This window comes from Mastigoproctus giganteus, chromosome 7, assembly GCF_048544385.1.
Source record: "Mastigoproctus giganteus isolate SK-2022 chromosome 7, ASM4854438v1, whole genome shotgun sequence".
In the NCBI taxonomy this organism is placed as follows: Eukaryota; Metazoa; Arthropoda; class Arachnida; order Uropygi; family Thelyphonidae; genus Mastigoproctus; species Mastigoproctus giganteus.
In genome coordinates, this window is record NC_143581.1 from 123,459,015 (window position 1) to 123,472,220 (window position 13,206).

General features: G+C 38.0%; 1 protein-coding gene across 1 annotated transcript in view; it reads left to right on the forward strand.

Annotated features, from left to right (window-relative positions):
- The window catches only part of LOC150083179 (pantothenate kinase 3-like), a 233,580-nt gene that overhangs the window by 150,096 nt on the left and 70,278 nt on the right, over nt 1–13,206 (forward strand). The window contains exon 5 of the mRNA XM_090377087.1: nt 603–847. Within this exon, the coding sequence (XP_090233213.1) occupies nt 603–847 (245 nt within the window). The remainder of the gene's footprint in view (nt 1–602; nt 848–13,206) is intronic.

The following is a 13,206-nucleotide window of genomic DNA, read 5'->3' on the forward strand; positions in this document are numbered from 1 at the left end:
AGTCTCGTTTCAGTCTCTTAGTCTATTAGATCTCTCCTCTATTTTTCATTTCTTCTACATTTCCTCAAAGTTCTTACACACTGTTCAGCCATTTTTACACTTCTTAAGACTTAGAATTGTTTATTAAAATTGAAGACATAAAATAAACATACATCGATAACTTTCAGGCTTGGTTGCCTTTCTTCAGTCGAAAAACGTTAGTACAAAATGTAATAAAGAATGTCTGGTATGGTGGTCATGCAAGGTGAACCACATGGTTCTGGCAACAATTAGCAGTTGGAAAATTTGGGCATCATACCTAAGTGTTTAGGTATGCTGCCCAGCCACTTAGGCATGTATTCTAGGACTATATCAAAAGGGGAAAAAAAAAAATAAGTTGGTAACTACTGCCCTAAACATAAACTTCTAACCTTTCATTTACTATATGCCTCCTTTTAGATTGTTTCTAAGCAATATTAAAATTAAGAAAAGAAAAAAGATTTGAATTAAACTTAGTCTTCATTTGCTTACCATATATATAACAAACACCTTAATTTATGTTATTTTTCTTATTTATGATTTTTAACAACAAATTTAAAATGATATTTAATTTATGGTTTCAGGAGGTGAATCTGGAACTTCATAAATTTGATGAAATGGACTCTCTGATCCGAGGAATTCAGTATATTGAAGCCAGTTGTCAACATGAGTGTTACTATTGGAGCTACCCAATGGATGATGAAATGTGTAAAAAATTACCTTATGATTTTAGCAATCCTTATCCTTTTTTGGTAGTTAATATCGGCTCTGGAGTTAGCATTCTTGCTGTTTATTCTTCAAATAAGTACAAGCGAGTTACTGGGACAAGGTAAACAACACTATTTATTAAACACATTTCATAATTTGGTAATCTATAAGTATAAAGCTATACCACATATAAAGAGGCTTTTCTATGCAACTTTTTGTTATTGCTGCTCTTCATATATATATTATAAATCCATCGACAGAATTTTATTTAATTTTTGTCTATTGTCTAGGGCAGTGGTTTCCAAACTTTTGTTTGGGCACCCTTATTTCACTTAAAAGGACTAGTGTGCACCCTAGAATAAAAAAAAATTAAATATATAAGTCTAATATATATTTTTTAAATTTATAAATCATTTACATGGAAGGCATTATATCTAAAATCACATTTATAAAATCACATATAATTTTAAAAGATCACAAATAAAAAAATACAAAACAAAATCAAATCGAAGTTAAAGTACAAAATGCATGTACTTGAACTTGCATGATCAAACAAAACTGCATATTGAATTATTAAAAAAAAAAAAAAAAAAATTATAATTTTATTTTCAATTACAAGGCCCCAGACCCTGCCAATAGAAGGCCAATACCGAAGGCCACTATAATATAATGCGTTTGTTAGTATGATGATGTTAATATGACAATACTGTGTATATCAGTGATATGAGGAAATTTTGAAAAACTAAAGTTTTCATAATTAATAAATATTGATTTATTGTGGATTATCTTGTGCACCCAACTTTGGAGACCACTGGTCTAGAGTATATAGTATATTTTGAACTGTATCCTATGATGTCTGTTAAGGTCAGAGGATTTTGTAGCTGTAATCATTTCATGTAATGGACATCTATCATTAAGTGTTTTACTTAGAATTAGCGTTAGTAGTAGCAAATGATGCAAGAAAGCAAGCTTATATATTGGCAAAAAAAAAACATAAAAAAAAAAACCAAACAAAACAATTTCCATTTCATCTATCCCTTCCATCCAATAGTTTGTCTAGTTCTTCCTTGAATTTATTTAAGCTATCAACTTCCACAAGAACAGATGGAAGTTTGTTCCAGCAATCAACAATCTGCTGGCTAAAGGCAAACTTCCACATATCTATTTTGCGACCATTCTTCTTCAGTTTGAATTTTTGTCCCCCTTGTGCATAGTCTGAGCAAGAGGAAGAATGTTATCAGCATTGAGTTTGCTCAATCCATTCAAGGCCTTAAACACCTCAATCAGAATGCCTCACAGGTGCCTGATCTCCAGATGCTGCAATTTGCACAACTGAAGCCTTTCTTTGGTAAGAGCATCCCTTTGTTCCACTCAACAATCTCTTTGCCCTTCTCTGTACTTGTTCCATCAGCTCAACATCCATCCTAAAATAAGGCCTCCAGACCTCTACAGTGTACTCGAGATGTGGCCTGACCACTGCATTATATAATGGGATAATATAACGCAAAATTCCTGTATATCATATACAGAACCCCATGAGCTGTCCTGGCAGCTTTTCTGCACTGCTCAGAGAACTTCATATCTGACTGCACAATTACTCCACACCTTTTTCAATTTTCACTACCCTGAGTGTAGTACCACACAGTTGGTAGGCGACTCTGTGGTTACTGCTACCTGTATGCTGCACTTTGCATTTGCCAGTGTTAAATTTCAATTTCCATTTCTCAGCCCATCAGCCTAACTTTTCTAGATCCTGATATTAATCACCCTGTCAATCTTTGTGTTATCTGCAAACTTAGAAATTAAGCCTGATGTGCCTTCATCAATATCATTGATAAATATAGAAAACAACAGTGGGACCAACACCGAACCCTGGTGGACTCCACTAATAATATTAGTATACAAAGAGAAGTGTCCGTTGATTACCATTCTTTGTCTTCTCCCACTCATCTGTTCTCTTTATCAATACAGAAACTTGCCTTTAATGCCACACTGCTCTAATTTGTACAGCAGTCTTTTATGTGCAGATAGTATCAAAAGCTTTCCTGAAAGCCTTTCTATATATGACATGAAAATTATTTTTTCATCCAGTTTGTTTGGGATCACATTGTAGTACAGTAAACTTTCAGAATTCCGAGATTCAAGGTGCTTTTATTTAGATTTTTTTTTGTTATCTAGAAAGTTTTATTTTTAATATACAGTGGATTCCGGTTATTTGGGCCTCCGGTTAATCGGAGCAGCCGTTTATTTGGGGCAAATCTTAAAAAACAGAAACCAATTGAGAAAATAGCCAGGGTTTACTTTGCTTAATTGGGACAGCATGCTGTTTAATCGGGGCAGGAGACCGCAGCACTGGAGATTACCCTACGATTGTCTCCGACGGTACCACGTGGTTCGGTCGAAATTCTGGAGGTCACAACCATAAAACAATAAAAACAATTTACAGTCACCTGTTTATTGGGCTTTTCTGTTAGTGAAATCTATCATAACCGGACAGTAAACTCGATCTTACTGAATTTGCAATAATACCGACAGCTGAAATTCTGTGGGTTATTATGGTGAAATGTGTTTACACTTCCATGAAATCTTCAATCATATAAAAAAATTAATTTTCTGATCTTCTCTTCATTCGTATTTTTAAAGCTTTGTAACTCGTTACTCGGTTCTCACTTGCACGTATTGTGTTACTTGCAATTTGTGTGTGCCGTGTTCTTTGTTATTGATTGCTTATCTTTTTACTGTTTTAAATTTTAACCCCCACCCACAAATATCAGTGAACAGAAATGTCAACTAGTTCGTATGTACATATTACAGCACATATTAATTGTTCCGATTATCACGTATATTCTTCCGATTTTCACGTATTTTTTAATTGGTAAGGTAATAAAGGGTGAATTTCTGCTTAATATATCTTTGCTTTTATAGCCTGTAGATAATATTCCTCCTATTTTCGCTAATTAGAATCGCTGTTTAATAGAATTAAAATTCAATTCACAAACATGATCACAATGACTATACGATGTGCTTACTGCACATCATATAGTGAACAGTACTTTACTATGTTAAGTTCATCGTAACGTGATTTGATTGTACAGTGAACCAATTGTAAAAAAAGGGGGGGGGGTACATTGTATTTTTAACTATTTACGTGAAACTTCGGATAATTGGGGCAGCCACTTAATCGGGTCAAAATACATAGCCCCCGATGTGTCCCAAATAACTGGAATGGACTGTATTTAATGCTGAAATCATGAGGGGAAAAGAGAAATAGAGAGATTAAGAATGAAATTTTATTAACTGTATATAAAAAACATAAATGTTGACGATCCAATGTTATTTTCTGCCATTAATACACTCCTGCTTATGCCCCATTCCATTTTATTTATTATATCAAGTTTAGTTTGTGTGGTTCCACAGTGGTATCATCACCGTCCTCCCCACACTGGGTGGAAAAGACCGCGTTCAAATCTCGTCGATGACGCAAGGAACTTTTATGGGCTTTTTTCACTCCGTGGCTGAGTTAGTTGGTCTCGGGTGTATATAGCAAGGTTAAGTGTTTCTAATGTGAGTGACCAATCCAAATTCCAGTCAACAATGGAAAATTAAAATCCCCCATTATAAGACATTCTGATTTACCTTCCCTCTCCCCTATTTCTCTGTATATTTGTTTAGTATACTCATCACAGTCATTACATTTTCTGTATTTATAAATGATATTGATGATGGTATAAATCAGGCTTAATGTCCAAGTTTGCAGACAATACAAAGGTTGGCAGGGTTGTTAATGACACTAATGACAGTAGGCTGCTGCAACAGGATCTAGCAAAGTTGAGCAGATGGGCTGAGAGGTGGCAAATGAAGTTTAACATTGACAAATGTAAAGTACTACATATGGGAAGCAGTAACCCCAGAGTAATGTATCAACTGTGTGGTACTACACTAACAGTGGTAGAGAATGAAAAGGACCTGCGGTTAATTGTGCAGGCAGATATGAAGTTTTATGAGCAGTGCAGATGGGCTGCAAGAGTAGCTCATGGTGTCTTGTCAATGATATACAGGAATTTTTCTAGCAGGGATAAGGAGGTGATTATCCCCTTGTATAAGGCAATGTCTGGAGGCCTCATTTTAACAAGGATTTAGAGCTGTTGGAACGAGTACAGAGAAGGGCAACAAGATTAGTGAATGGAACAAAGGGTTGCTCTTATGAAGAAAGGCTTAAGTTTTGCAAATTACAGTGTCTGGAGACTAGGCATATGCGAGGTGATCTGATTGAGGTGTATAAAGCCTTGAATGGTTTGAGCATGCTCAATACTGATGGGATCTTCCTCTTGCTCAGACTAATCACCTGAGAGGGCATAAATTCAAATTGAGGAAAGACAGTTGTAGGATAGATGTGTGGAAGCTTGCCTTTAGCTAAAAGTGCAGCCATTATCAAACCACTGCAGGATGGAAGCCTCCTCAACAATTCATGCTGAGGGAAATGGACCATAATCTGCCACGCTGGTCCAGTGCGGGTTGGCAGATCGACCGTATTCAGCAGTCAGGGGCTTGAACCCCGGTCTACTCAAAGAGCGTGTGCTACTGCACTCCCTGACCACCAAATACGGAGGATGCGGAAAGGTCAGGGAATGACCACCGCATATTCCCGGAGCAATATGGCCTTAGTTGCTAATGCTCCTAAAAACCAAAATAACAAACAACAATAACAAACTGCACTCCCTGTCCTGACCACTCGGCTATGGAGTCCACCTTTAGCTAGCAGGTGGTTGATTGCTGGAACAAACTTACATCTGTTGTAGAAGTTGATAGCTTAAATAGATTCATGGAGAACTTGACAAACATTTGAAGTGAGTGGATGGGTGAAATAAGGCTTTTTTTTTTTTTTTGCTGATGCTATATAAGCTTACTTTCTTGCATCATATGCCTATGCTAATGCTAACATCTTCCAGCCCTCATTTTACCAGTGCTTGTGTCACTCCAAACTGATTCAACATTGCACTGGCCACTCATGTCAACTTCATGCACTGCCTTAGATTTAATATGCCTCTTAAGTAAGAGTATAACCCCATCCTCTCTCTCCTGTATGTTTTTCCTGAATCCAAGAACTAGGCTCTTTTTGTTGAACATCACCAAGATTTTAATTTTCTGTGCTTCCTGACCACTTCATTGAGGACATACTATGTAATCTCAGCACAAATGGATTACGCCTATGCCAGACCTCACTCAGGAGTATGACCAAGAACTTCAAGAATCTATTCAAAAGCTTGTGGAGACAGTGGTAAGTGACTTTCTGCCCTGAAAAAGGACATCTCTTTAGATCAAGGTGGCCAGACTACTACCGAACCTATTATGAAAAGACACTCTCAAGTATATTTTTTGTACCGAAGACCAGTGCAAAAAATATTGGATGCTCTGAAGCAGGGAGCTAAGGTGATTGCTCCAATGATTATAAAAATTACAAAAAATTTGGCCACTTAGAGAAATCGGCACCTGATTTTACCATACAGAATGAGAAATTAAAAGCTAAATTTTAGGAGAAACAATCTGTACCCTCTGATACTGGTCAGGGGCAAGCTGCTACATTTGCACAAATTATTCTTCTAAATCCATCCCCTTCTGTATTGAATACCAAAGAATTAGAACAGAAGAAAACAAACCATTTCATTATAGTATGTGCTACAAAAATGGGTGAAGGAGAGAAGCAGGAGATAATTTCAAAACTTAAACCAGAATTGAAACAAATAAAAATCAAATCAGTAAAAAGATCAGATATAAGGGTATTATTATTAAGACTGCCACCTCTAAGGATGTATTAGCATTAGCAGAGGCATATGATGCAAGAAAGCAAGCTTATGCAGCATCAGCCAAAAAAAACCAAAACAAACTCCACTCCCATTTCACCCCTCCATTCGTTCGAAATACCTGTCCAGCTGAGCCTTAAATTTATTTAGGCTATAAACTTCCACAAAAAGGGATGGAAGTCTGTTCCACCAACCAACTACCCGCTGGCTAAAGGCAAATTTCCGCACATCTATCCTACACCTGTCTTTCCTCAATTTGATTTTATGCTCTCTCAGGTGATTATTCTGAGCAAAAGGAAGAATCCCATCAGAATTGAGCATGCTCAAACCATTCAAAGCTTTATACACCTCTATCAGATCACCTCACCAGTGCCTAGCCTCCAGACACTGTAATTTGCAAAACTTAAGCCTTGCTTCGCAAGAGCAACCCTTTGTTCCATTCACTAATCTTGTTGCCCTTCTCTGTACTTGTTTGCAGCTCTACATCCTTCTTGAAATGAAGCCTCCAGATGTGTATACAGTACTCAAGGTGTGGCCTGACCGTTGCCTTATACAAGGGAATAATCACCTCCTTATCCCTGTTAGAAAAATTCCTGTATATCATTGACAAGACACCATGAGCTACTCTTGCAGCCCATCTGCACTCTCTCATAATACTTCATATCTGCCTGCACAATTACCCCCAGGTCCTTTTCATTCTCTACCACTGTCAGTGTAGTACCACAGAGTTGATACGTTACTCTGGTGTTACTATTTCCCATATGTAGTACTTTACATTTGTCAATGTTAAACTTCATTTGTCATATCTCAGCCCATCTGCTCAACCTTTCCAGATCCTGTTGCAGCAGCATACTGTCAGTAGTGTCCTTACCAACCCTGCCAACCTTTGTATCGTCTGCAAAATTGGACATTCAGCTTGATATACCATCATCAATATCATTTATAAATACAGAAAACAACAATGGACCCAACACGGAACCCCGAGGGACTCCACTAATAACATTAGTCCACCATGAGCAGTGTCCATTGATTACCACTCTCTGTCTTCTCCCCCCGAACCATCCCTTTATCCATAGCAGCAATTTGCCTCCAATGCCACTCTGTTCCAATTTGTGCAGCAGTCTTCCATGTGAAACAGTATCAAAAGCCTTTCTAAAATCCAAATATATAATATCAAAGTTATTTCCTGCATCCAGTTCTTTTGTGACTGCATCATAGTATCCAATCAAATTGGTCAGGCAAGACTTTCCCTTAACAAAACCATGCTGTGTTCGAGCTACAACTGAAGTCTTGTCTAGATGATCCTGCAGTGCTTTAACCAGTGCTTCCATTAATTTTCCTGGAACAGAAGTTAAACTGACAGGTCTATAATTACGTGTCAGCCTTTGATTCTTCTTTGCGAATTGGGGTCACATTTACACATCTCCAGTCTATGGGTACCTCCCCTGAGTCCAAAGAAGCTCTCATAATTATGGCTAAGGGTTTGCTTACTTCCTTTCCTGCCTCCTTTAATATAACTAGATAAATCCCATCCATTCTGGTGCCTTTTTTATGTTTATCCTCAACAATTTCTCCTCCACTTTCCTCTCAGTTATTACAAAATCATGTAGCTCACTGCCAGAGTTTACTTTACCTCTGGCATTCCCCTCCTTGATTAATTCCTTATGTGTGAATGTAGATGCAAAATACTCATTCAGTTTATCAGCTACTTGAGCAAGATCACCAATAGTTGAACAATCTATGTTAAGTGGACCAATATGATTTATCCCCTTCCTTCTAGAGTTTACATAAGTAAAGAACTCTTTACTGTTTTTCTTTGCGTTCTTTGCCAAAGATTTCTCGTAATCTGCATTTGCCTACCTACCTAACCTCCTTTGTAATTTGATTAGAGACTAGCTTATATCTACCGTAGGCTTATTTGTAGCCTGATAATTTATATGCATCCCATTCATTTTTCTTCTCTGCCATGAGCTGACATCCATTTAGGTCTGAACCTTGAACAGTATTTCTTATGTTGGTATGAAAAGCCTAGTAGCCTACAAGATTAAGTCCCTGTAGGTTTTCCATTTAGAATTCATCATTGGTAACATCATCAGTTGATCCCACTGTATAGAATTTAAAAATTGTCTGAGCGAATGTAGTCACCTTTATGAAAGCAAAAACCCTTCCCTTTACATCTTTACGTAAATCCCACATCAATACACTGTGATCACTGTCACCTAGTGGTTCTTTTATGTGCAAATTCTTAATGCATGAATAATCAACTGCTGATAATCAGATCAAGAGTATTACTCCCTCTGGTTGCCCATTGAACATGTTGCTGTAAAAAACAATCATCCAATAAATCCACAAAAGCCTTGCTAGTGTGTGAGTGACCAACCCACAAATTCCAGCCAATATCTGGGAAATTAAAAGCCCCCATTATAAGACTCTCTGATTTACTGGCCCACTCTATTTCCCTGTACAGTTTCTAATTATACTCATCAGAGTCATTAGGTCTATAGCACACTCCTACTCTCAATTTTGATCTCCCAATGCTTATGTCACACCAAACTGACTCAACACTGCACTGTCCAGCGATGTCAACTGGCTAATGTAGAATGTTTAAAAAAAATTGTCACAATCTCAAAGAAAATGAAAATGATCATGAAAATGACTCTAAAACTTCCTAAAAAACCAAGACTGGCAATAAGAAAAATCTTCCCATTCACTGCAAAAGTTTGTCCAGTTCTTCCTTGAATCTATTTAAGCAATCATCTTCCACAATGGCAGATGGGAGTTTGTTCAAGCAATCAACTACTCACTGGCTAAAGGTAAATTTCTGAACATCAATTCTGCAACTCTCTTTCCTCATTTGAATTTATGCCCCCTCAAGTGGGCAATTTGAGCAGGAGGAAGAATCCTAATCGGCATTGATAGGATTCTTCTATCTTAAGCCTTTTTTGGCAAGAGAACCCCTTTGTTCCCCTGACCAATCTCATTATCCATCTCTGTACTTGTTGAAGGATGTAGAGCTGCTGTACTCTGTACAACAGCTCCACATCCTTCCTAAATTGAGGCCTCCAAACGTACTCAAGGCATGGCCTGACCATTGCTTTATACAAAGGGATAATCACCTTCTTGTCCCTGCTAGAAAAATCCCTGTATATCATTGATAAGAACTCATGACTGCTCTGGCAGCCCATCTATACTGCTCTGAAAATTCATATCTGACTGCACAAATATCCCAAGATCTTTTTCATTCTCCACTCCGTTACCCTAGAGCTACTGCTAACCATATACAGTGTATTGCATTTGTCAATGTTAAACTTCATTTGCCACCTCTTAGCCCATCTGCTCAACTTTTCTAGATCCTGTTGGAGTAGCATACTATCATTAACAACCCTACCAACCTTTTGTGCAAACTTAAACCGTAAGCCTGATATACCTTTCATCAATATCATTGATAAATACAGAAAACAACAATGGGCCTTACACCGAACCCTGGCAGACCCCACTAATAACATTAGTCAACAAAATGCAAGTATACAATTTGGGGAGTGAAATGTGTACAGAAAGGATAGATAGGGTAGGAAGGGAGGAGGGGGTTATGCTGTTAGTTAAGAAACACATAAAATCTAAGGAAGTGCATCCAATTGACATGGGTGGACAGTGCAGTGTTGAGTCTGTTTGGTGTGACATACACACTGGGAAAGGGGAAATGAGAGTAGGAGTGTGTTATAGGATTAATGACTCTGATGAGTACAACTAACAGTTGTGCAGAGAAATAGAGTGGGCCAGTAAATCAGAATGTCTGGTAATGGAGGATTTTAACTTTCCAGATATTGACTGGAACTTGTGTTGATCACTCGCATGCTAGCAAGACTTTTGTGGATTTATTGGAGGATTGTTTTTTACAGCAACATGTTCAGTGGGCAACCAGAGGGAGTAATACTCTTGATCTGATTATCAGCAGTTGATTATTCATGCATTAAGAATTTGCACATAAAAGAACCACTAGGTGACAGTGATCACAGTGTACTGATGTGGGCTTTACATAAAGATGTAAAGGGAAGGGTTTTTGCTTTCATAAAGGTGACTACATTCGCTCAGACAATTTTTAAATTCTATACAGTGGGATCAACTGATGATGTTACCAATGATGAATTCTAAATGGAAAACCTACAGGGACTTAATCTTGTAGGCTACTAGGCTTTTCATACCAACATAAGAAATACTGTTCAAGGTTCAGACCTAAATGGATGTCAACTCATGGCAGAGAAGAAAAATGAATGGGATGCATATAAATTATCAGGCTACAAATAAGCCTACGGTAGATATAAGCTAGTCTCTAATCAAATTACAAAGGAGGTTAGGTAGGCAAATGCAGATTATGAGAAATCTTTGGCAAAGAACGCAAAGAAAAACAGTAAAGAGTTCTTTACTTATGTAAACTCTAGAAGGAAGGGGATAAATCATATTGGTCCACTTAACATAGATTGTTCAACTATTGGTGATCTTGCTCAAGTAGCTGATAAACTGAATGAGTATTTTGCATCTACATTCACACATAAGGAATTAATCAAGGAGGGGAATGCCAGAAGTTTATTAAACTCTCAAGCTAAGTGATTTTGTAACAATGAGAGCAAAGTGGAGGAGAAATTGTTGAAGTTAAACATAAAAAAGGCACCTGGGGCAAATGGAATCTATCCAGTTATAATAAAGAAGGCAGCAAGGGAAGTAAGTAAACCCTTAGCCATAATTATGAGAGCATCCTTAGATTCAGGGGAGGGCCCCATGGACTGGAGATGTGCAAATGTATCCCTAATTCACAAAGGGGGGGGGGTTCAAAGTGGCACAAATCATTATAGACCTGTTAGATTAACTTCTGTGCCGGGGAAAATAATGGAGTCACTAGTTAAAGAGGTGATACAGGATCACCTAGGCATGACTGCAGTAATAGTTCAGACACAGCATGGGTTTTTTAAGGGGAAGCCTTGTCTGACCAATTTGATTGGATACTACAATGTGGTCACAAAGGAACTGGATGTAAAAAATAATTTTGAAATCATATACTTGGATTTCAGGAAAGCTTTTGATATTGTTGTACATGGAATACTGCTGTACAGATTGGAGAGGTATGGCATTAAGGGTAAGTTGCTGCAATGGATAAAGGGATGGTTGAGCAGGAGACGACAGAGTGGTAATCAATGGACACTGCTCTTCGTGGACTAATGTTCTTAGTGGAGTTCCCTAGGGTTCAGTGCTGTACCCATTGTTGTTTTGTGTATTCATCAATGATATTGATGAAGGTATATCAGTCTTAATGTCTAAGTTTGGAGATGATACAAAGGTTGGCAGGGTAGTTAAAGACAATAAAGACAGTATGCTACTCCAACTGGATCTAGATAAGTTGGGAAAATGGGCTGAGAAGTGGAAACTAAAGTTTAACATTGACAAAAAGCAAAGTACTACATAAGAGTAGCAATAACCGAAGAGAAATGTACCAACTGTGTGGTACTACACTCAGGGAAGTGGAAAGTGAAAAAGACCTGGGTGCAGTCAAATATGAAGTTTGCTGAGCATTGCAGATGGGCTGCCAGAGCAGGCATGAAGATTTTTCAATAATATATAGGAATTTTTCTAGTAGAGACAAGGAGGTGATTATCCCTTTGTATAAGGCAATGGTCAGGCCACACCTTAAGTACTGTGTACAGGTCTGGAGGCCTCATTTTATGAAAGATGAGAGCAAAGATGTAGAATTCCTAGAACGAGAAGGGTAACAAGTTTGGTGAGCGAAACAAAGGGGTTTTCTACTAGGAGAGCCTTAAATTCTGTAAGTTGCAGTATCTGCAGACTGGAAACCTGTGAGGTGATCTGATTGAGGTGTACAAGGCCTTGAATGGTTTGAGCCGGCTCAGTGTTGACGGGATACTTCCGCTTGCTCAGACTAAGAACCTGAGGGGGCATAGATTCAAATTGAGGAAAGACAGTTGTAGAATAGATGTGTGGAAGTTTGCCTTTAGCCAGTGGTAGTTGATTGCTGGAACAGACTTCCATCTGTTGTGGAAATTGATATCTTAAATAAATTTAAGGCTGGGCGAAATGGGAAGTTTTTTTTTTGTTTTTTTGGCTGATTCTGTATAAGCTTGCTTTCTTACATCATATGCCTTAACTAATGCTGTACATGCACCTGTTCTTACTCTCAGGTACCCTAACACAGCCCATGGATCTATTTGTTCCATGATGACTCCCAGCAGTCCTTCAGTTTGGAAAAAATTGTAGACACTTTCAAATTAAATCCTAACTCGCGACATTTTTTGAACATTGCCCTGTATTTGCTAAGTTAATTTGTAGGTCTCCTAATCTTAACGTCATTAGTGCCAATATGTACAATATATCGCCTTTGTGCTGTTAAAAGATATCTACTCTACCACATCATCAACTTTTGCTCCTGGCAGACATACACTGGTCCTATTCCACCTATCCTTTTTGCACAATGTCACCTTCAATAACTAGCTGTCCGCATTCTACCTTGAAGATTGCCTCTGTGTTCTCTGGTGCAAAAGCCTGAGCTCTGCCATTGAGTTGGGCATCTGAGAGTTTGATGTACTCTTATTTTAATTTGTTCGAGGATATCTACCCTACTCTTTAACCTCTCATAGATGACCATCAGAATGCTGAGTTGGTGCCTAATTTC